We start from the raw sequence: 26442 nt of genomic DNA, 5'->3' as shown, positions 1-26442 counted from the left end.
ATTATATTATTATAATATTATTTGCTAATCATTTTCGGGGCTCATTCAAACAGTATACAATAAAAAAACTTTGTAATTTTTTTTCAATATACATATAATAAGAACACTTTCGTACAAAATGTACGAAATAATATCATCATAGTGCTATAATTCAATTTATTTTAAACAAAACTCCTTATACGCCCATCGAATATTTTAGTGCGGCTAATTCGTTCATACTGCAGCAGCTTACTAACGTGCCGAATATTTAATTCTGCGCGCTTACAAAATAATATTGTTTGCCCGGTAGTCGCAGTTCATCTAATTAATATTATATTATTATTTCTCATTATATTATATTAGATTAAAGGATTAAACACGCTAAAATAATATAGTCTATGCCCTATAATAGGTATAATAGTTATTACTTATTATTATTATATGTATAGTGATAGGGGTCGACCATACTGGCGGTGTGGCGAAAATCATTACGTGTCCGTTTTTATAGGCCGAAGGTAAAATTATAGTGCGACTTTCAGCTATAATACGACACTCAATTTTTTTCCGATGTCCATCCAGCGCAAACACGTATTATTATTTAACCCCATTCTGACCCCGAGTACCCACTAAAAGTTTACCGACCACTGTGTCATTGAACACTAATATCCGTCCGAAGTGTTAATATATAATATAATTACGTGTCCGGTGTCATCAGACAATAATAATAATAATAATAAAAAATACAGTTAAACATTTGATAACAATACGAAAATAGTACCTAAACACAATATATTATTGATTTATCAGAGAAAAACGAGCGCTCCAAATTATTTTCGTTTTGTAGTTAGAATTGTCCGTAAACTATTTGACACACATTCGTATACGCAGAAACGATATATAACCATATCATAGGTATTATACCTATATATATATATATATATATATGGAGAAATGCGATAGTTATATAATATACTTATGTATCATATTATTTTTCCGTACCTACGTTATTATATCGACGACGAATATTGACAACAATAATAAATAAAAAATAATAATGATCATAAAAACAAACCAACGAATAAACCATCTCATTATTGTTTAACGGTGTTATTAATTACGAAATAAGTTAAGTAATTGTTGTTCCAAATTTTCAATTATTTTTCATGTATTTTCAAAAATAGTACATTTGTATAATATAAAGTTGAGTAAGTAGTTATTCGATTATTGCCGGTATATTATAATATTTAATAATATATTTTTGTGTTGTACCTATGAATTATTATTACATTATAGTTAATACAATTGATCACTTGATGTGATTATATGAGTAAGGAATGTATATAGATATAAATATGTCGTGTGTGTATAGATTTCAGCACCCCCCCCCCCTCAAATCGTAGGCGTAGTGGCACCTATCCTTTTTATTATACCAAAAATAATTACTTCTGGATGTAGAAAGTACTGTTCGAATACATCATCCCATACTATGTCTTGAATTTTATTAACGATACGCTCTTTGGAAATTGCTTCTCGATTTATTTTAACCGATGATATATCTTTCATCACGGTTATTCCTCCTCGATTAACCTTACCTTCGCATATGTCGATGAATCTTTGTCTAAAATATAAGAACAGTGAAAACAAAATTATTAAAACATTCCACAATGACTTATTTTAATTATATTTTTAACTGGCAACAATAACTCTCAATATATTATTATGTTTTTATGGATATTTAATGTAAAAGTATTAGTTTAATTCTGATAATGTCGTTCTATGTATTGCCATAATTAATTTATGTAGGTACAGTAATTCATAATTACTTGAATCGATCCAATAATGTTTCGTTTATCAATTGTCTTATGATAATATATCCATTAATTTCAAAAAAATCCCTTTGTTCCGATGATAGAATCCCGTTATTTGAGGATATTGTGTATTTGTACCTTTTTTGATTTGGCATTATTCTGCTAAAAATGTAAAATTGATTTACAAACTATAATTAATAATAATAACATAGAGTACAGAAATTTATTTTAGTTAAAAGCTTAAAATATGATAAAATTATGTGCCAAAAAATATTCAAATATTCAAATACATAATCTTGAAATTCTAAAAATCATACAGAAGAATAGGAAATGTTTACTTAATTTATCTAAGTACATGCTAATTTGATTCTAACATTTGCACGTATTTAAAACGCAAATATATAGATATTATTTTAATAAAATAATATATAGAATTAATGGTATTACTGTATTAGTTATATAACACAGTATCACTCATGGAAACGCATCTAATAGAAGGGCAAACGCAAATTGCAGACGTGAAAAACAGAGGTTGTTTAGTTGGGAAAACATTGTAGGTATAGTTGAATAATATATAAGGTGGAACTAAAACTGAAAATTACAATGAACTATGAACAGTAGGAACAGTGCCAGGTTGCATATAAAATTGATACATTTATAATGGTTCAATACAATTTAATGGTCCAACCATGGGCCTTATAAACCATGTTTAAGTGCATAAAACACGTAATTATTAGAGCAAGGTAAACAATTACAAATAGGTACCTACGCAAAATATTATATATTTTATGCAATTTATTTCTTTTAATTTACACTCAACATTAAGGAATGTGTACGATATTTTTACGTCATCATATTGAAATATTTGTCTTAAAAACATAAAATGTTTTTTTATGTACTTTTTAATGATAAAATTCTAAAAAATTAAATAACTTTTTTAACTGTATTTAATGTTTAACTATTATTATACGTTTTTATGGCCCATCCTTATTCGTATTTGAAATAATTAAATCACTTTATAGTATAAACATTACTGTCGGTCGATCTTAATCAAAAAATGTCTGGCCGGGATACAAAATAGTAATAATAAATACAATAGACAGGTATATGGGATAAAAAATAATATTTTCATAAGCTATACTTATACTTGGTTAGTTAAATACATTAAATAAAACCATGACCTTTAAAACGTCACTAGTTTTCAAATAGTCGTATTTTTAATTCAAATTTGTACTTTGATTATGATAATAATACAAAACAAATAGTCATATCAGTCATACTTATTGAGTAATATACTGTACATAGTGAGTATAAATTTAACACGTGATATAAACAGTATTTTTGTCAAACATAAAACGGTTGCTGTTAGAATATAATAAACATTTTACAATATCTTGAACTCTTGAAGCATTCCAATTTCCAATAGCGGGTTATTTTTTATTTTATTTAAAAATATGTGTATTATTATTCTAGGACCTACCTACTGGTTACGTATTGTACATACGGTAGAAAAAAACTGATAAATTATAATATGAGAAGTATATTGTATTGAGTAAACTACGAGATTAAGTCTTTATAATTATTCTGAAAAACAAGGTGTTCAAAGAGGGGTGTGGTGCGCGAACAGAATAGTTACACGAAAGAGAAATACAATCTAAATAATACGCGGAAAATGTCAATTCTGATTTTCATGTCATATCGGGGCAGCGAAGAAGAAATTTAGAGAGAATTTCACTAATTTAAGTGTTGGTAATTTATTATTGCGAAATATTGCAGAAAATAACCATGGGAGCATAGGTAACAGAAAATCTTCAATTTATTATTAAACATAAAGTTTGTATTTAAGACGAATACAGCACATAGCTCTGTTGAATATTATTTATAATATTTTGTTTTATTGTAACAAAACTTCGATGCGTGTGGACTCTAATAGATTATGAAAATTTATGAAACACGAAAAAAATTGATACCAACAAAATTTAATATATGTATAGGTACTAATTATTAATTTATCTAGTGTTGAGGTCATACATTTGCGTATACGTTATCGCGCATGCGTTTCATTATAATCCTTTTATAATTTCTTAGTGCTGCATCTGACCACCTCGTTTACAAAACGCCAAGTCCGCAGATTATACCTGGTCACAGTTAGCTTTGAATTCACGTATAGCATATTTTTTATCCTAAACCCATCTCACAGATCGACTTAACGGGGACCGGAAGACTCGAAAGAGGTTTACAAGAGAACACGGTGAGCTTTTCATAATATTACTTAACGTCGTCGTTGGAATGTATTAGTCATTAATCTAATCAATTAACTACGTGCTCACTATATAGATGTTCTTATTGATTCATTATTAAAGATTTCAACAAATTTCAACAAGTCGTTTCGTTTCATTCGAATAACGACTTTTGGCAAAACACGGTTTATACAAAAATAATAATAGGTGCTTAAATGTTCACATTTCTTCGCGATTTTATCACCATAATATTAAACTCAGTAATTACTATTTCAAAGTGTTGTACATTTTAGTTTGTAATTAAGAGGATATATTATACACTCACGTGAAGTCTCCGTCGACATACGTACGACATGGCAAATTTTACGTTCAGACTAATTCGTTTATAACTCTTTATTTATCAGGTAATAATATTAGAGTAGTTATACGTTTACGTGTTTTATAATTTAAAGGTAAAACTTATACCTAAGGCTTCACTGGATTTTTCGACATTTTAATTTTAAAACCAACTATATGAGCATTTTAAAATTGTGAATTTTTTGTAAAATTTAAAATGCTCATATAGTTTGCTTCAAAACTGAAATATAAAAAAAAAATTCCTACGTTATTATGATTTTAAATTTAGTAATAAATCTATATATTTTAATCTTATAAATCATAGTATAATGGATTATTCTGGACGTTAAGTTTGCTATGTAATGCGTAAGTAAAACGGAAACAACACTTGTGGGTCTAAGTTATTCTAACGTCATCTTATCTGATAATGATAATTAATGATTCATAATTCAAGAGGCATTATTGTAGTGCAAAGAAATGGTCATAATAGTAGATTTTGTGCTTCAAAGTTACATGCAAGTAAGAAAAACTTTTGATAAATAGACCACTGGGTAAACTTTTACTTCTACATAGTTTAAAACCATAAATAATAAACGGTTTGTCAAAGTGAAATCGTCTTGGAAGAAATTTTCATGAGCCGGTGACACAAAATTATGTGATCATTTTCAAAGAAAAAAAAATGTATACTATAATGTTCATAACTTTATAGTAATTTAAATGTTTGTATATAAGTATATAACTATATATGTAACTAAATAAGCTGCCATGTGTTGATCTTGGAGTTGTAAACATGTATTTGAAATTGTATAATTTACCTATGTAAACATATAATGTGTAAGTAATACTAGCAGGTATAATAATCCGTCTACGTCCTTCCGTGCATAATATTTTATACAAAACTAAACAATTATTAGATTTAATAAAACCCAGCCTGTAAGTTGAAAATTGTAAAAATGATTTAATGTTTGAATGAATTTAAGTACATCATTCTACTTAATAATTCAAATTTTAAAAAAAGTGTTAAATAAATATATTATTTTATATTCCATTATAATGATCATGACGTATCACCTCTAAATACCTGCCTATAGTGCTTATATCTTTAATTTTTTTTTTATCTCCTGATGAATTTTTAGCATTTTTTTTTAATGTAGGTCTCTAATGTATTCTAATGCTTACGCACTAATTAAACTTATTCTCTTCAAGCCATATACATTGTATATTCGTCATATTTTAAACATGTATAGTATATACCTACTCATATACTCATAATATATGTGTTCGTAGGTACTTATTTTATTTTAAAGCCCACATAAGTATTTTCAAATCACACGGCGTCTATTGAAATAAAAGCTCAGACCCAGTACTAAATTCCACCGACCATTGTTTCCTTTCTGATTTGTTTGACTCTTCGTTGATTGCACGCAAGCCGTAAATGCAATCTCCGAACAAAGACAAATAGAGTTGGTATAAGTACTCGCGAGTGACTGTATCAAGATTAATAACTATTTACAAAAGATATCACCACAGAAAAGATTATGACTGGTAAACGAAACCCAAGGATTAAGGTTATGAAATCGTAGTATTCAGATATTATAATATAGTTTTACCAGGGATTCAATTAAACAAAAAGATAGCAAAGTTATGAATTTCAACCTTTTATTTACAAAATTTTTTTTTTTCTAGCATTTTACTAAACCTATTTTTGTTTAATTCTTTTGCACGCACTTGCGACGTGCGTCATACTTAATTATACTAACATCTACTTACATGCATTATTGGTTATAGAACTTGATAAGATTGGAATAAATGAACTTTTATGACTATTTGAATTGGATAAAAATAAATTTAGTATTGACATGATTAGCTCCAACTCAAAATTCAGCCCAACCCGAGAAAATACATAAAGTGAAAGAGGACAACCTGAAAGCTACAGCTTTTGCTCGTTTTAAATTGCTCGCGTTTAAATGTTGAGTTTGTATGTGGATGGTAAAGTAAGCGAATTCAAATTGCGTAAACGTGATTTATAACTAGGGCGTGGTGCTTAGTGGACTTAGGACACTCCCAAAAATCTAAACTTACTCTTATTTTAGCCCCCCCTCCTCCCGTGAATTTGTATGCTCATGCCCTATTATAGTTACTGCACCTGTAGTAATAAAGTGCAATACTCTAGGTCTAAGTGCGCATATGCAGCTGCAGGAGACTAATTGGTCCCCATAACAGAAAAATACTCGCTGATAATCATAACTATTGTCGATATCAAATAATAATTATATTTTTTATTAAAATAATTGCAGAATAGTAAATGTACAGATTAAATAATATGCTACCCGCCAATGTTAAATAATATTAGATTACAGTTTCTATCTTTTTAAATAATTAACACTATTGTCAATGTCTATTCGAATACGTCGACGGGTAATACAATAAGATTAAGTTCAAACTTAAAAACTGTTCACAAATTAAATTGTTTTAGTGATTTAATGACGACCAAATCTTACATTTTATTAACAGTGTTCTGAATCGACCTGTCAAATTGATAGGTATTATCATTATTCATTTCTTAAAAATTCGTTTTATTTTTACAAGAACGAAAATAATTGAATTTTTAAAAGCGAGGACCTAACGCTATCCACTTGCTCGTGTTGCTAACTGGCTTAATTAAATATTAAGAAGTAAGCTTCGACTTACAAAATAAATTGAGGGTAATCCTCATTCCCTGTCATTTCGTCGGCCCACAATTCATGCACATCAATTCCCGACTTTTATTGTTAATTCGGTTAATTAAATGAATATCACAATCGTTATCAATGACGTAATTTTATTCACCTACTGTAAAATATATTTTTATATAGGTACTGCATTACTGCAGATGTTACAGCGAAAGGTATAAAACAAATATAAAGTGTACTAAATCCTTTTAGGTCGTTCCATATTAAAATAAAGAACAAGAAGTTTATTGGGTATCAATCTGTTAACGTTCATGCTTTATTCATATATTTTAATTTAAAAACATGTCTTATTGCATCTAAAGAACATTCTGATTTCAATTATTTAACATTAAATTTATATCAAATGTTTAGATGTGAAAGAAAATATATTTTTATTTTAATATTGTTCAAATAATTCGAGTGAATAGATAACATTACAGACATAACTTCTAAATATTGTATTAAAACACTCGAGAAAAAAAAATATAAATTGTATAAGAATAAGCTAACAATAAAATAAAAACATTTAGACCAAATCAACCTTTAGCTCTAGTTGACGTCTAGGACTATACTGAGTATATGACATACTTTTGGAGTACTTAACAATCTGTCCACATAAATAAATAATAAGACATCATTATTTTGAAAATATTGAAACCCTTAACTGCTATTTAGATATGTTCACGATTTTCAAGATTATCTGACAACTTACGGTCGTCAATAACCTGTACGTGACGCTGAAAAATATGCAGATTGGCGTTTGAAAATTTCAAAAATAGAGTAACACAATATCAAGTTTGGGATTTCGGACAACAATTTTAGTGATGCGTTGATCTAATTATTTAGTATTTCAATATTTCTAAGGTTAAAATATTTAACCTCACCATCGTACCCCGTTTCGCAAAACAAAGTCGTTTTCGAATCCACTCATTAATATAGTAACCACATATTAAGATAATTTTCAAAGTTTGTTCAGAAAACTAGGAAACATCCTGTGTGCGGGAAGTTTTTCAAAAGAATTCTATATTGAAACTAATAGCTGTACCAATGGAAAAACGTGAGTGTAGGGTATAATATTATACGGCCAAAGTTAGAAATCAGGCGATGTGCACAATTTTCGTGGTCAAAGTAAGTAGGTACCTATATAGTCTACATTGTACGAAGAATGTGTACAATGTCCAAACAAAGGTGGAATAGTTGGATAAAATATAAAAATACATAAAACCAAAACATATATGCGTGTATTTGTGTATTGCCAATGAAAGAATATTTTAATTTATTTCAGCAAAATGTGTGCTAAAATTGTTATTGTTAAGATAGTTACATAGCTAACTGAAAGGATAATTATGGGTTGGCACTTTGTCAGAATTAAGTCTTTGTGTTTGTCATTGTGTAACATCTAGAATGAAATCTGCAAACTACTATGAATACTTAAAGTATTTTATGACATTTTTTATTATAATATGAAATATTAATAACAATTAGCTGCATTAATTTTAGAATAAACGGTCGTGATATTATCGTAAGATTCAATAATAACCTGCAGGTTACCCATACTTACATTTAATATTTACGTTTGTATACTTACCTTACATTATTTCCTAAATGGCATTTATTTACATTTAACTCTATTTAAAATAAAATACATATTTTATTGTAACTTGATATTATTTTAGGTACCTACATAATAATATACTTTAAATACAGATATTTATAAGTCTAGTGATTATTACAGAGAGCATAAAATAATTTTTTTATTTACAAATAGTTTAATTGTGATTATGATACATATAAATATATAACGATAAATAATAATTATGTAGAATAACTTTTTCAACAAAAATGGGTACTTACTCATTTTTACCTGATTTTAAACTAAATTCAGTATTAATCCCTGTAAACCTACTATTAGATATTTTTGTAATGGATTAAATAATAATTTCATTGAAAAAAAAATACTTATTATTCTTTCGGTAAACAAAGATTAAATACTTGAATATATTTTATTACTAAAATTAACATAGTTAAAAAAAAATAATCCAAAATTTGAAATACATGCAGGATTGTTACCTAATCTTTTTTTTTTAAAATTTAAGTAGAGGTACTCATTGTATTTATAAATATAGTGAGTTGAAAGTTCCACACATTATCATATACACATTTGTGATATTGATAAAATGATCAATACCTATATTATGCACTAATACGGTGTATGTTATTTTGATTCTATATTGACCTATTGACTTTAAGTCTATGAAACATTTTTTTCTCGAAATAAAAAATAAATATTATTGATAAAAAGAAACCATTGAAAATTAAAGAAACAATCAAAAGTTGATTGAACTTTATTACAACTGACTTGTAGTAATTTATTTTCCACAAAAGTAATTTTTATTTTATTGTGACATTAGATAATAATAACACCTGTTATTTTTGGAACAGTTGAAAGCTTTTGTAGGTATCGCCGTACTTTCGAATAGCTTTTATTCAAATTTTTGCGATCACATTAAATGAAACGTACTATAGGTATACATTTAAAAAGAAATCTATCCAACCTAAACTTAAATCAAGTCTAGTTCATTAATATAAAGTGTAACCACTGGGATATTTCTTTTTTCACGTTATTATGCAAATATAATTGGTATTCAGCTTATATGCTTAATGTAAAAACTTTTACAGGTTTTATATTTTAATAATAATAATAATAATGATAATAATAAAAATAATAAATAAAAAATGCCTGTGTTAAAACCTATTAACTTTGAAATATAATAAATAGGTCATCTGGTATATGATAATGAATTAGTACATTTATGTCAATTAATTTAGGTATATTAAATATATTTTCCATACATTTTCCACCATTTTATGCAATCAAATCAACATTTATTGGCTTACTATACTGATTTTAAATATTTTTAAAATAATATAATGAGCTTTTTTACTTTTCTTAGAATTTAAATAATTGTTAAATTACCCAGTTAATATATTTCGGTAGGTTCCTATACACAAATTGTTGTTTTTTGTTGTTATGTATTTTAAATATAAACAGGATTTAATATTGTTAATTTGATGCTAAAAATTATTTTATAATTTCAAAAGGCTATTAAAACTAGTGATATTATAACGTAGAGGGTTGCGACCCACATAAGATGCCAAAGTAATAGTTATATTAATAACTAACAAGACTTATTAGACATTTATTTAAAATTTTAATGAATTGATTTGAAATAGACCAATGGAAAATACAATTATAGCGAAATATCATTAAAGATTAAACGTTTATTTATTAAATAAACATTTTACTATGATTGAAATAATTATAAACAAAGTAGGTATCTGTAGTATTTCTCAGAAACAATTAAAAATGCATTAGAAATTATAACAAATTAAATATTTGAGTTTTTTTTCAAGTTAGTAGACATTAAGTAATAGTACATAAGTTAAAAAAATAATAAAAGATATTTTATACGTGGGTACGTATATTTCTGTGGAAAATATTAATCTATATTTTATTTACAGTGATTGTTGATCATTCTTTCTTATAGGATCACTTCTATTGTGTGTTTGTGTTCGAGACCAATCCCCTTTGGGCTTTTAATCCAATTTATTGCCCTGACGCGAAAAGAACCTTTGTATCACAGAATCTCAACTGACAAAGTTATACCATTATTTTCTTTTTCAGTTTACAAATCACAAGGTTTGATATACAATGATTTTTAAAATAGTATAAAGTTACTTATTGGAAATGAGGCATTCTTAAGTCTTACCTAACAAGTTTATTGTTAATCATACTGAACTATTATGATCGCAATATTTTAAATAAAATACTTATTAGTACTTAAATTAAAATACATGTAATTCATTATAAAAATATATATTGTATCATATTATGATAACAACAAAATACTTGACGCTAATCGGTTTCAAAAAGGTAATTATATTTATATACACTTTTTAAGTGGTTTAAAGTTAACTTTTGGCAAGTAAATCGAAGAAATCGTCCAACGAAAAATATGTTGACAGTTAAATACTTGGCTAATCTAGGTATAAAAAAGTAACAGAAATATTTAGGCTGGCACAGAGACAATTTAATTTATAATAATGCAGATGTTTATGTGTGAACATTTTTAAATGTTGACTATATAGATTTTATGCATATATTTGTTTGTCATATTATCCAAACAGGTTTCTTATTCGAGAATATAATATTGTAGACTAAGGTGATAGATTCATTAACAGTTGTATTTTAAGTTCTATATTGCACTATACATCACTACCAAACGAAAGTGTCACCAATGGGTGGCTGCTCTCCTCAAATTTATCTCTATGTATAATCTATTTTCCTGTATCATATTTACTTATTGTGCCTTACTGTACAGATGGTAAATTTTCTTATAAAAAAATCAATAAAAAAAATATTAGGAACACTTTACGAGTGTAATGTTCGTTCGAATTTAAAATGTACATATTATTGTGTTGTTTGCAAGTTATTGAAGTATAAACGTATGACTTAAAAACAATTATATTTTATTAACATCGCGTCGAAAAATGAAAATCAATTTATTAGTTAATCGGAACGAAGTGTTCTTCAACGTTGGGACCATAATTTTTCATCGGTAGTTTGTTTAATTTTTTAAACATTCATATTGTATCGACTGATGATCAAACAAGGGACACATATTTTATAAAAAATAATAAATGTCACGTTTTGATTTATCTTATTGACGAGATTGCGTTTTTCGGAGTGTTGTAATGTAGGTAACGGTTTGAGTCGCAAAGATGAAACATTTTATATAATAGGTATACATTGGATTATTTATGCCTAACCGTGGTTGATACGCTTATAAATGATCATTTATCAGTTATATATATTATTATCTCACCAATATATCCGGTCATATCACTAATAGGTAGATAGGTAAAAGGTAGTAGGTACCTTTCTATTGTTAAAATTTGCGATGCGCAAACGACCTACCAAATTTCTTACCTGAGGTACTAATGATGCGCAAACGACAAACTCCGGTTATTTGAAGGAGCCTAGAGTTACAAAAGTAACCACCTGCGAGTTTGCCCGTAAACACGAGATAAGAACGAGACGTTAAGCCAGTGGCCGATTCAGCTGCTAAACAACTCCGGTGGACATTAGACCACTCGAGCGTATACGACCCCACCTAAGGTTGATAAGATATAAGAACAGTAGTCATTTAAATAGAAACTCCACACGTGTGTATCTAATATGTTTTTTGTAGGCATGTTTCTATCGATTGTTTCATTTATATGTAAAACGTACACAATTGTATGTAATTTGTATAAAGAGCAATTGTTTGTTGTTTTCATATGATATAAAATAATGTCATAAAAAAAAAAAAATAATAATGACCATTCATGATTTAATGTTTTGTTGTATTTCAAATGTCTTCGTAATAACTTACACTATCTCTATTATATCTGTGTATACGCGTATCATTAACTATATCGTTAACACGATCTTGGTTTAAAAATTATGTAAGCACTGAAAGGTCAATACCACATCTCTAAATGTATGGAGCAGTCATTTTTGTTTACTGCTTAGAGTATTTTGTGTTTGTGTACTTTTTATCGTTTAAATGTAGGTAGGTATATGTCAATTGTCACCATGTCTACAGTCTGCCGAGTTTATTTTTATCTAAAAAAAGTTGTGCTACCGTGTTTTTCAATATAATATATTTGGTATCCTACAAGAAATCCGCCCAAATTTATTTTTTCTTTGAAACAATTTTGTGTCTACAAATTATGTTCAATTCAACGTGCATTATGGTATGAGAAGAGAGACGTTTCCGTTTTCCACAGATTCCACCATTAGATCCAACAGCAATTATTACTAACATAGTCCCAAAAAGGGTAGTTTACTGATGATTTCACAGTTAGTAACATTCAAATTATATTATCATTGACTTAATAATATTATAAGGGTTAATAAATATACAGGGTGATTCACCAAGCATATTTACCCCTATTTTCTTCAATAATGCAGTTATTTAAAATCTGATTTTTGGAATTTGTAAATATAGTTTAAGACCATTATTATTTCAAATTCTTGAGATTGTTTGTACTATTTAGAAGTGTCCTGTGGTCTGCGGAGATACAAAACTCCTGTGAATGAGAACCCAACTTTTCAACTGTAATTTATTCAGTTGATAATTTATTTTTCCGAAGAGTTTGACGTATCAGAATCAAAATTCGTACGAGCAGTTTTTGAGTTATTTAACTTGTGTTCTAAGGATAAAAAGTAATGGGTTTATAAGGTATAGGGGCTATGGTTATTTGAACATTTTAGTAATTTACATATTCTGTCAACATTCATAAATTGTAAAAATGGCCCAAGTTTAATAAATACTAGTTTCAATATTAGGGACGTCTATTTTATATTTTTGTAAAACCATTTTTAAGGACTATTATCCTTAGTACAAATATTTTAATAGCTAAGAAACTACCCATTCGAATTTTGAATTAGGCAATACATATTGTTTAAAAAAATTATCCGCTTAATAATTTACAGTAAAAAGGAGTTTCTCATTTAAAAATCAGAAGTTTGTATCGCCACAGGAAACTCTTTAAGTAGGTAATACAAGAAAATTCAAGAATTTGAAAAAATTGTGCCTCTCTCGAGTCCCAGTGGAGGCGAAACTGAGAATTTTCGAGAAATATGTCCCAGACAAAAAATTGGTGGTTGGGTGGGTGGGGTACTGTGTTACCGGGTAGTGGGTGTGGGCAGTTGTCAGATGTCACTGAATGACTTTTGGGTGTAACTACATTTCAACATTAGCATTTCAAGGGTTGCTGGTAAGTTGAAAAAAGTTTTCTGTGCCATGAATAAAAATTGTTCGCGCCGCTTCTGGTCTCCTCTCCTATCACCACCACTGATTTTAGGTAGACCGTTCTAATTGAGTTATCAAGAAGGCGACCACTATTCAACCAAAAATATAATATTTTATACGTTTTTAAAATGTACATTTTATTTTTCACCACAATGTTATATTTATTATATTTTATGTGAAATATAAATGGTTTTTCGAGAGATACAATAAAAAAATCACGAAAACCCGTCAAATGACAGAACCTCACATCAAGACATTTTTTCAAGGGCGTCAACCGTGGTTATAGACGAACCACTGCAGGTCGGGGGTAAATCACTGTCACCATATTATAATAGGTGACGACGAAGAATCGTTTAAACGGAGTGATTTAAGGGTGGGCTGTGGGCAAGCATGCGCCGCCGAGGAAACGGTCAAGAAGCAAATATATTATAAATTAAATTACTTTAAACGATGTTAAGCCCGACAAGAATACAATATGATTATAAGAATGAAAAATCAACGATGATAAACCTGGGTATAAGCGTATCATTAAGATAATATAACGACTCTTAATTATTCTATTATTACTATAAAAGAGTTTTGTGTATTTTATTTTTAAATATTTTGAGTTACAGATATTAAATTTGAAGATGCAAATGCGGGCGATCTTTCGGTTCGAGGGGGAAACGCCTCGTGGTGGTCATGACCCCTTCCACAGGTGGTTGGTAAGCGAGCGATCAGGGGGCTGAGCCTCTTATAGTACGTGTGTATATAATATGTTTTTAATTTTCTTATTACAGTATTATATAAGGTATAACTGGTATATATGGTCGTACACGAGGCACAAAATATGGTTTTTCGAACGACACAACACAACAAATTCCACGGAAACCCGTCGTGTACTCGTGTGACAATAATATGATCTCTGACATCGGGTAATTTTTTTTTCGAGGGCGTCAACCGCGGTTATGGGGCGAACCACTGCAGCGGGTCGGGGGTAAACCACTGTCTCCATAAAAATATTACCGACGAAGAACCGCGTCAGCGGGCACGCAAGCGCCGCCGTCTGTACGGTCAAGAAGCACTTGTTGTCCGCCGCCACCGCCGACGGCCACGGACGCGTCGGCGGCGGCGTGACAGCGTATCGCACACGCACGTTCGGCGGCGCGCGCGTTGGCCCGTCGGCGTATACAGCACACGGAACAGAGCGTCCCGTCGACTCCGCGCGCGCCAGTCGTCCCGCCGACTCGTCGCGTCAGTCGTCCCGCGGCCGCTAATACTACACAGCCGGCGACCGACCGGAGCGATCGCGGGCGCTCGTGTGTGCTTGTGCGTGCGTCCCGTCGTACGTCCGTAATAATAATTACATAGTATTTCGTACACGCGCGCGTGCGACGACACGCCGCTGCAGATAATAATAATAATAATAATAATAATAATAATATAATTATTACAATATTATTTCGTCACGTACCGCACACGCCTAATACGATATGATACGATCATCATCACGCGAAAATTAATAATATCGTATATTATTATTATTATTAATTATACGCTCGCGGACACGCTACCGGTGCTATAATATCATACTGTCGTATATGCGGCGCGGTCCGTACCCATAACCGGCATCATCATCATCATCATCATGTCGCTGGTAACCGCGCCGGAGAGCCTCGTCGGTCCGGCGAACGGAGGTGATATTATCGTCGCCCGGTAACCACCGCCTCCGCCTCCGATCACCGCACTGGCCCACGCGGTGATGGCGTAACCGCGCCGCCGCTGCACCGGACTATGACTGCACACCGACTTGCAATAGGTATGTACCTCGGCACCTGCAGATGCACTTACTTCCCACCCCCTACCTTGCACTCGGCCACCCCCCTCCCTCCAACCAACCACTTGCTACTTGCATGCCCGTAGAATATTAATATTATAATGCCGGGTTGCATGGACGTGTTCAAGTGTTTATGCTCGCCGACACTGCACCACGACGTGTGCAGGAGACACGCGAGGATATACCTACGACGGTTATTAAAATTTTGTTTTCGGCGTTTCTTTTATCATTACGTACTTGTTTGCTCGAAAACGATGGTTGTCGACACGCGTATAGCCCCATTGATTGACCAGGACGGCGTCGGCGGAAAGAGTTGGTGTGAGGGGGTACGCGAGGGGTTAGGCGCAATTACATTTTCAGATATTTGCCAGCGTAGGTAGGTGCTTTTATTTTTTTATTCGCATTAGTGACGCGATGGTACTTTGTTTAGGATTTTTTTTTACAAAATTACAATGTAATAATATCATCTTTTTTTTTATACATAAAAAATGCAAAATCTGTGTAATATTACGCGTTGTATCACGTATATTAATTAGCCGGAGACGCACGTATTTTTGTCATCAGAGCACCTCTACTATTTCTTTTCCAAGTCGAATACAGCGTTATAATTTATAATATTATGGGCGTTAGGTATCTAATTTCGCCTGAACTCGGTTCTGAAATTATGGAAGAATATCGGCTCTATGTATAGTACGAACCATTCATAATTTATTAACGTTTGATTTAAATTGTTTTGTACGTTTTTAGAATAATCAACGTGCGACCCGATGAAACGATCGGATAATTAGATTTTAAAACGTGGATCACTAAATATTTAATATCGTTGGTTAAAATTCAATAAAATATAAGTACTGTCGTTTTAATCGATCATCTATATTATGGCAGTATTCAAAAACTACAATCACTAATTTATTTGGATTAAGTTCGAAAATACTTATGGTATAAATATGAGCGGACATTAACCGACACCACGAAACAGTCATAGGGAGGAACGATCGTAGGTATAATACTGTTATAGGTATATATTACACTATGTTTATATAGTAATTAATAAGTGCCCTTTACTGATTGCCAAAAGTGTATAAACTGTGTGCGTATCGCTGTCGATATTAAACACACTCTCATAATACATTTGAAAACCTTCATATTATTTACTAATATAACAATGTGTATAATAATATGGTAAATGTGTATTCCCACTTCTTACATTCTTCTTGGACAATTTAAATTTGTATAATTTTCTCAAGTAATTTAACTGTGCATAATTTTTTTTGTCTACCTACTATTATAAAGGTAAATCAGAATTATATTGTTAACGTATATAATATTGTACAAGTGACCTGAACACTTTTGGAGGCGTACTGTCACATATATATTTTTGAAATTTCGTCCCAGATTGTTATCGGAGCTAAAAACGTAACCGAATATCTGCCCACAACCACTGATAACGTGGAACGCCAAGTCGAAGGTTAGCGGGGAATAGTGTTCGTGGAGATTTCCACAAAAAGAAGAATTACAATTATTATTTTCATTAATCTTTCATAAACGGATGTAATTTGTATATTTGACAACAACGAACGAATTCCTGTTACCACAAAAAAAATTAAACTATAGACATTGGCATATCGCCTTACTGCAGCGGCAGATCTATCACAACATTTATTTTCTTCTTCCAGCGTACGTAATAATATAAAATATTTCTACATGCATGTCAATATTCTATTGTTGCCGAATGTTTTGTCTACCTTATAATATGTGTTTGTCTTAAAAATAATAGTCGAAAATCGCCTCTCGGTTTCAGGTTTTTGTAACTGTCATTTATGGCTCGTGCCCCTTTCACCCCGCACAATATAACCACAGTTGTGGACATTAATAATGTTCCATCCACCCGCAAAATGAGAAATTTATGTCGAAAAAGCAATTAAAACGACTTACGCCACCACGAGCCACCAGCAATAATTATTTTTCTCGTTCGCATACACAGGGTGTTGTTAATCACGTTTTCCCATTTTTAACTTGTTATAGGTTTGCGGGAAGTACGGTAGCCACCCTCTACATATAAGAATATGCATATACTATATTATACACTTCTAACACATTTATCCTTTGGCTGCTGTACAATTGCACTTCGGTACGTCGTGCAGCTATAGAGTTTAGCACTACTGTGCACTACTTGATGACTTGAGAGGAATCATGTACAAAACGTTGACTATACGACTGCAAAAATAGTCATTATTTTTTCTTGTTTTTGGAGCTTTTGGAGCTTTATTCGTTATAGAGTAATTTTAATAGGGACTGTAAAAAAAATGTCAAAACTTATTGTTTAGCCACGATAGATTTTTTCATGCAAGTTCCTGAGTTATTTTTTCGACTTTGGTTTTTTTTTTTTTATTATTATTATTAAAGAAAACAAAATACATTGTTATATCCGCAACCAATAATATTATTATAAGTCATAATAATCATAAGTCATTATTGGTTGTTTGAAATATTAGTTTTTTCCATACATATGAGCAACACGAGCGCTTGAAGTGTTAATCAAGGGAGCATTAACCACCAGAAAATATTTCTATTAAAACAAAAATATATATATGTAGGTACAACAGGCAATCAAATAATTATGTACAATATTAGTCTTCGTTTCGTGAAAATTTGATATGATTATCTGAAAACAACTAAAAACACCATTTATAAAAGCATTTAAGAGGTGCGGGAAGTCGAACTTCCTACTTGTGCCGTGCTGCACAACCTTACAAAAATCATCCAAAAATACACACTAAACTTGTGTATAAAGCACGTCATGCTATATTGTTATGGACTTTTTCGAACCAAACCTCTTTTAAATGACCATCCCACATATCAAATACCCACGTAAAATAATCAATAAATAAAAAAATTCTTTTAGTGATTTTCGAGTTTCAGAGGATAATAATATTACTATAACAATTATTTTTAATATGCGGGAAATTCAAAATGGATTCAAGGTAATTTTTTTATTTTCCAAGTTAAAATTTAATATAGCTATTATTTTTTATTGGAGTATCATCCGATATTAGACAGCAATTTTATGACAGTGTTTTCAGAATTATTTTTTTTTATTTCTTAAAAACGTATAAACAAAAATGTTTATTCTGAAAACATTTTTATTGTTTTGAGAAGCTTTTACAAAACATACATTTTATAAGAGTTATAGAAAAAAAAATGTAATTCAAACGTTTACATAACAACTATAAAACATATTATTATGTTATTAAATTAGTTTATTTACTTTCGGATTCAATACAAATCCGGTAGAAATATATATGAAATCTAATACGTTCCCTTGCATATATTCTTGTATATTATTGCATGGTTTTCAAACGGGTCTTAGGTACCTAAATTTTTTTGTTACATAATATTTTGTTGATAAGTCAATAATAATTATTTTTACAATGCCAGATAAAACTATCAACACCTAATTCTATAACATGATAATAAAAGCACATAAAATATAAATATTTGTTTGGTACTTACAAATTATTATTTTTAAATGTCTTACAAAATATGATTATGTAAGATTCTGAGTGAATTCTAACGTTATATTAGTTTTACAACGCTGTATGTTTTACACATTTATCATATATTAATTTTCATGTCTGAGGTCACATATTATGGTAGAAACAATGCTTCGAAGGTGGTTGGGTTTTTTTCTTCGGTAAATCGGATCTAGTTGCGGTGCTTTCAAGAATCAAAATTAGAATTTTCACGGTACTCTAAAGATACGCAATCCGGTGAAACAAAAAAAAACAAAAGATACGAAAAGCGGGAATATTTACGCAAATCCAGATTTTAAATGATTTAATTTTTGTTTTAATTCAAAAACAAATAACTGTAGGCCTCCGCAGAAACTAGACATTTTCAACAAATATTTATACCGATATTTTAAAGACACTATAAAATGTTTAAAAAAATGTTGCCTTTTTTTGAGCTATGTGTAGAAATGTCGTCTTTTTTTTAGGTATTATTCAATTTACATATTATATTATGATAACATTTTGTTCATGAGTTAAAAAGCTTGAAAACGTAACACAAACATCCTCACTAGTTTTAATTACAGGAATTAAAAAATGTCAAAAATACATAGGTACCTCTACACACACATTTTTTTATGAGCGTTTAAAATGCTGATGACATTTTTCAAAACCACGAAATTCGCAAAATATTCTGTAGTTAAAAAGGCAATACATTTTTAATTTTTCTACATATAGGATTTGAAAATTAATACGAGGTTTCTCATACATTTTTCATGCAAAAATAAACAAAAAAAGTTTATCGTAACGTTATTTTTCTATGAGCGTTTAGTATCTAAAATGTTGACGGAATTCGTCAAAACTGCGAGAATTAAAATTAGTTATTGACTGACACCAACTCAAAATCATTTTTCATCGTATAGGTTAACCCACATTGATTTATCATAGAATTCAAATTTAACGCATTCATTTCATCAGCGTAACCTATTGCATGACGAGATACACTCAAGACGACGATACCTCTATGGCTATATCTTCATTTCGTTGTATTTTTAACTTGATTAAGTTTAAACATTGTAATAATTTTTTAAATATAAAAACAATTTATATTTATTTCTTGCGCTTTACAATGACGAGAAACAAACTACTGCCGTCAAACCTCTATTATACATAATATTCATATAATACATAATTTATTTGATAATATAATCGGTCATAAATCTATTGGAATAGATTTTAATTAATATTTGAATTTCGTTTGGATTTATTTAGAGTCAATCAACTACATAGTACATATTATTAATAAATTGGAGTGGTTGATTTTGAGTTTGGTAAAAGGCACTGGAAGTTGAACGGAGTACACTAAGTACTTCCACAAAATGAATCTTGGGATTTTATTGATACCATAAAATTCTAAAATTCAAAAATGTATTAATACTTTATATCAGTCATCTTCATTGTGCTTTAAAATAAGATAATGTTAATATTATTACATCTTTTGATATTAATTGAATGATTAAAATTTAAAAATATTCAAGTCCATATAGTTATTTTTATAATAAAAATATGATGTTATATAAATAGTTACAGAATTTACTATTATTTGAAGTTGTTTTAGGTAATATATTTTTCAATAGAAACGAATTAGTTTTTTTAATTAAAAATATAAACTAAGAAATTGATAATGTTTAAAAACAACTACCACGTGTTTAGCTGGAATATTTCCAAATCGTTGTGTTCAGATTAGTTAAATAACCTAGTTTTTTATTCACGGAGATTAGACGAGTAAACACAAAATAGGAAGCTGAGATGGTTTCTATAATTCAATTTTTGAACGATGATTGACTTTTCAGTTTAATTTATAAAACTGTGTAAATAAATATAACAGTCAATATTGGCATTTATGAATTTTTTTATTTATTGAGTCGTTCCCTTTGATATTATTATATAAACACAATTTCCACAAAATGTAGGCATCCTATAAATACTTGAATATACATTTGGAATTTTGGTTTGTTAAATCCGCATACATGTATCAACTGATTCAGTATTCACAATTCAATGAAAGAAAAATAATATATGACGCTTGTTGTATTTTTTTTTAATGATAAAATTTAAAAAATGCATTTATTACGGTACGGCCATATAATTTTAAAGTTCGTGTTCGTACAACAGCCTTCCATAATAACTAATAAGTTGTAAAGTAAAAATAATATTATTCCTAGCATAATTTTTTTAAGTAAATTCATAATAATTATTATACCTACATTAAGAATTTCTGAAATGTGAAAAATGCAGCTAAACGCATAAAATGTTTCATTCAAATTTGCACATTAAATATATAGGTAATCGGCGTCTAGGCTTTGGGTCGAGAGTTATTTAACATGTAATATTTGGTAAAGTATTTTGAATTTTCAAAACTATGATTCGTTTGATATTTGCGTGTCATAATTGTATGCAATTTATTATCTTGGGTCAATAAATACGTATAACATCAAAGCCGGACCGGAAGGGTTTCACTGTATTCTCAGTAAATAACCGGCCCAAATATCCACTTGCGGTCGCCCGATATAAATTAACAAATAATTAAATTATTTTCAATAATATCAGTTGTAGGTACGCCTTAGTATTTAATAAGAATTTTTTTCATTATTTAATTACGAAAGTTATCAATACTATTTACTACACATAAAATGTAAAACTATCTATAGTTATTTATTTTACTCGATGTACACGCAGGCAGACTGGTTCATATATGGTAAGCACATTCGGTCGGACAGTAAACTCTGTTTTCTTGATTTTTCACAAATTAACAATTACAATTTTTACCGAGATCATTATAATAATATATGATCGATATAAATTTACAATAATTATTAACCAGTTGTATATTATACTGCCGAAGTCTGAGTATAATTTTCGTATCGATTCGCATTATTGAAGTTATAATAATTACATGTTATTTAATATTTTTATTATTATTTAAGTAAGCCTGCATAGTCAAATTGATTTCAATATAAATTTTTTTTCGACATTGTCGTGTCGCTCGCCGCCCGCTGTGCTGTGGAGTATATAGTAGCACAGCGGCCTAGTCTGGACTTGCATGACATTATTATAGGTTTCATGTTTGATGTCGAATTCGGCCGATGTAGTTAAAATACCTAATTTAAGAATTTGTATGAGTTACATACGCCTACTCGTGTAGAGTATCATAATATTATACAAACATAATATAATTATTATTTTTATACTAATTTTCACATAGAAGCCTTTGAAACATATAATTATATTTGGGGGGGGGGGGGGGATTGGAAATGTACCGTTCCTTGAACACCCGATATAGGCATGCCGCAAAAAGGGCCTTTAGAATCGGTTGAAAATAAATTAAGTTCATTAGGCTTGATTAAATTATTAAAAACACCGAACCGAATGTATATCTGCATGAAATTACGTATATTTCATGACGCTTAAAAAATCTATCCATTTCGTGAAGTTAAAGTTATCCTCTTTGCGTTATTCCAAGAAGGGTACAACGAATATGCGTTTAATGAAGTGGACAAAAATGAAATTCTTGTTGAGTAAAAAATATTATACTCACAATATGGATATTTTTCATGAAGTAGTTGTCAACTTGACGAACAGAATGATTTCACTGAATGAAAACGACTACCTACATATAAGGACAATAAGGATATATACATAGACAACATTTGTTGACTATATTGGTTGTTCCTAAGAAAAAAATTTAATGTACCTATAATTCTAGCTATACTAGCTAGGGTTCGTGTATTGAAAAAAAATACTATAATATTATACTAATATGTTATAAATTTAATTATAATACTACTTTGGCGTCTACATATAGACCTTCTTGGTATACGGGTATCGGGGTATACCATATTGAACCATACAAATATATTTTCGTTCTAATTTTATATACTATTATTATTGACATGAAACTTTAAGAGGATGTCAACGCACTATTTGTTTTCTCTCTCTAGCCCACGCGTGACATAGACAAAATGCATTTGCGCAGAATCATTTTTTCTATGTTTTTAAGTAATCTTAGAGTAAAATCACCCATTACAAAAAAGATAGAAAATAATATTTTTGAAGGAATGACATATCGATTTTTTTAAATATTGTTTCAAGACAATTTAAACATAATTTAAATTTACAACATTTTTTTGTTTGTTTTGAAAGTCGAATACAAAGTCAAATAACAATAAAATATAAAATCGATATGTCATTCCCTCTAAAATATTATTCTCTATCTTTTTTGTAATGAGTGATTTTACTCTGAAATTACTTAAAAACATAGAAAAAACGATTCTGCGCAAATGCGTTTTGTCCATGTTGCGCGTGGGTCAGATAGAGAAAACAAATAGTGCGTTGACATCCTCTTAAGGGATTTCATAATATAACATAGGTAGTTAAATAATTAAGGATATAATAAGTACCTACATTTAGTCAAGAAAAATCAAAAATTATGAATTAATTGTTTCTAAAACGCATCCAAAAAAGTTATGATTTCCGAAAAATATCATAATAACAATACTTACTAGCTGTTGCTGAACTATATACTTTTAAACCATTTGAACCATAATATTATAGTGAAAGCTATAATGATAATAGATACATTCTTCCCGTTATACTTGTGGGTGTGTTACAGCATTGTATCACAAATATGTTCATAATACCTACATTTAAAGTCTTCGGGCGAATATACATTCCTTGGGATTTAATAACATTATCACACGAAGAATATTATAATATAGTGGTTGTTAAGTTAAAGCCCCCATATGGTTTTTTTAAATTTTTTATTACGATTATTTTTTTTTTTACTCTGCCGAATAACATTTTGTAGGAAAAAGTGAAGTAAATAAATAACGATTTTTAGTGTACAGTATGAATATTTTTTTTTTTTTTTTAGTTAATATCAGAAAGATTTAATATTATCATGCGTACCTACACAAAGGTTTTTGAAACGATTCTTTAATATTTTCTTACAAGAACCGTAACTTTAAAGTTAAAAAATGACCAATAAGATTATTTCTGAGTAATTGTTTTTAATACATTCAATTTAATAAGGTAAAAGTGAACTTTTAACGTAACAGAATAATATGAAACTAAAAATAAGAGTCTGGTAATTATTATTTTTTTTTTTATTAGATTGGAGTAAGGTACTATAAGGTACCTGTTTTATATTTATATACTATTTTTTAATATTTAATTTAAGATTTGTTGAAGTTTTATATAATTATCGTTGTTTTATATTTTGAGCGAAGCGATCGGTTTTAAAATGTTGTTTGTTTTTTTTTAATTTTAAAATGTTCGTCTCCAAATACGTTTATTAGTTATTATGGTGGCATAAGTGCTTCAAGGGTGGTTTCTGGCAGCAAATTGGATCTAATTGGTACTCTAAGGGCGTAAAAGTAAAAGAATCTCCGTACTTTTCTTAATAATCGGTAAAAATGGGAATATTTGCGCTACACTTGTTTTGACAAAATCGATTTTGTTGTACCTAATTCAAAAACGAATAACCGTAACGATACTTGAAATTTTCACTAATTATTTATATTACCATTTTCTAGTTCAAATATTTTTGTTATTTTTTGAGCTATTTATAGACGTTTAATTTATTTAGTTTTTTCCATAAATGTTATTGCTTATTTATGGTCAAAAGCTTGAAAATATTATACTTTCGAAGTTCAATAACAAAATTGGATATCCGCACGTAAAATAATGATTCCTCCTCGAATGATTTTTGTTATTCTCTTATAGTTAAAATAATATAACTGTAGAAACTTGAAACTATCTAATCCACTATTATCGAATTAGTGTTTTCTATACATAGTGCTATTTTCAAAATTATTTTAAACTATTTAAAAGTAAATTTTCTATTTTTTTATTTACAATAATTTATAATTGTAAGATGTTGAATCCGTCATATTAATTTTGATATATTTTAGGAATGATAATAACATGCTTGACTGGTCGAGTGAAAATCTAAAATTAATTAAACTATAATATGGCTACAAATGACTAAAAATGATATTAATCACATAAGTATTAACAAATCATTATTCTGTACAAATAAGTAATAAGTAATAACTAATAATATGAGATGCAGTTATATTCTTCTTCTTAATCTATTTTATTTGACAGTTGAGACGTATATATTTATTAATTGTTTGTTATTACTTATTTTTTTCTTAGGTGCTCATCATGGGACCTGTACAACGATATTGGTGACTCTTCACATGGTATGTATGAGTTTGATATTATATTTTAAACGGTGCATAATGCATTACAAAAAAATAACATGGTAGATATATTAAAAAAAGATGATTCATATATCGTTATTTAATTTCATGTTATGATATTTAAGATGAAATTATGAAATACATAGATATTACATAATTGTGATGACATGATTATCATATGACTCAATAATATTAAATTAAATTTTATTTATTGCATTTAAAATCCAATTAGTGATTACATTTTATTTAAAAGTGATTTATTTAAGTTAACTAAAGAACCATTACAATTGTTTATCGAGGTGGTATCATGTTTATTTCTATATGAGCTTGCATATATGGAAGGGGGGGGGGGGTGCACAACTTTTTATACTTCATAATATACTTTTATTAATACAAGTAAGCAAGCCTGGGAAAGTTAATTTTGATAATTTTTAATTGAGTTAAGTTAAGTTGATACCAAACATTTTAAAAAGTTTAAAGTTAATAGTTCTTCTAATTTTTTTTTTAACTCAGTTAAGTTAAAAGTTATTTGGAAACTTACAATCAACTTATTAACTTAAGTTAAGCTATTTATTTATTTTTTTAAAATAATATATAAATAGTCAGTAATATGGTTTAAAATAATAAAAAGTAAATGTTCATGCAATATGCATCATTAATAATAATTTTATTATAATTATTATTTAATTATTAATAAATTAACTTTACATTGATTAAAAGTAACTCGTTATTTATTAAGTCTGTATCAATAAAAATCAGTTAAGTGAAAAATGAAGTTGATGAAAGTTAAATTTATAAAAGTTAAACTTAACTAAACTTAAACTTTTTAATTGGTTTATGCCCAGACTTGCAAGTAGGTATTTATATCTACTAGGTACTTCATATATTTTGTATTAATATTTACACATTAATATCCA

General features: G+C 29.1%; 2 protein-coding genes across 2 annotated transcripts in view; one reads left to right on the top strand and one right to left on the bottom strand.

The window, feature by feature from the left end:
• The window catches only part of LOC132952269 (phytanoyl-CoA dioxygenase, peroxisomal-like), a 119412-nt gene that overhangs the window by 4004 nt on the left and 88966 nt on the right, over window positions 1-26442 (bottom strand). Inside the window, exons 2-3 of the mRNA XM_061024511.1 lie at window positions 1803-1949; window positions 1423-1597 (exon numbers count right to left, since the gene is read on the bottom strand). Of these exons, the coding sequence (XP_060880494.1) occupies window positions 1423-1597; window positions 1803-1942 (315 nt within the window). The 5' untranslated portion in view covers window positions 1943-1949. The remainder of the gene's footprint in view (window positions 1-1422; window positions 1598-1802; window positions 1950-26442) is intronic.
• LOC132952267 (probable G-protein coupled receptor 21) overlaps window positions 15084-26442 on the top strand; it is a 122143-nt gene continuing 110784 nt past the window's right edge. Inside the window, exons 1-2 of the mRNA XM_061024507.1 lie at window positions 15084-15732; window positions 25479-25525. The gene's annotated coding sequence lies outside the window, so the exon portion shown is untranslated. The remainder of the gene's footprint in view (window positions 15733-25478; window positions 25526-26442) is intronic.

This window comes from Metopolophium dirhodum, chromosome 9 (assembly GCF_019925205.1).
Source record: "Metopolophium dirhodum isolate CAU chromosome 9, ASM1992520v1, whole genome shotgun sequence".
Taxonomy (NCBI): Eukaryota; Metazoa; Arthropoda; class Insecta; order Hemiptera; family Aphididae; genus Metopolophium; species Metopolophium dirhodum.
The sequence above is the reverse complement of the archived record's forward strand: the minus strand, read 5'-3'. Positions and strand labels throughout refer to the sequence as shown.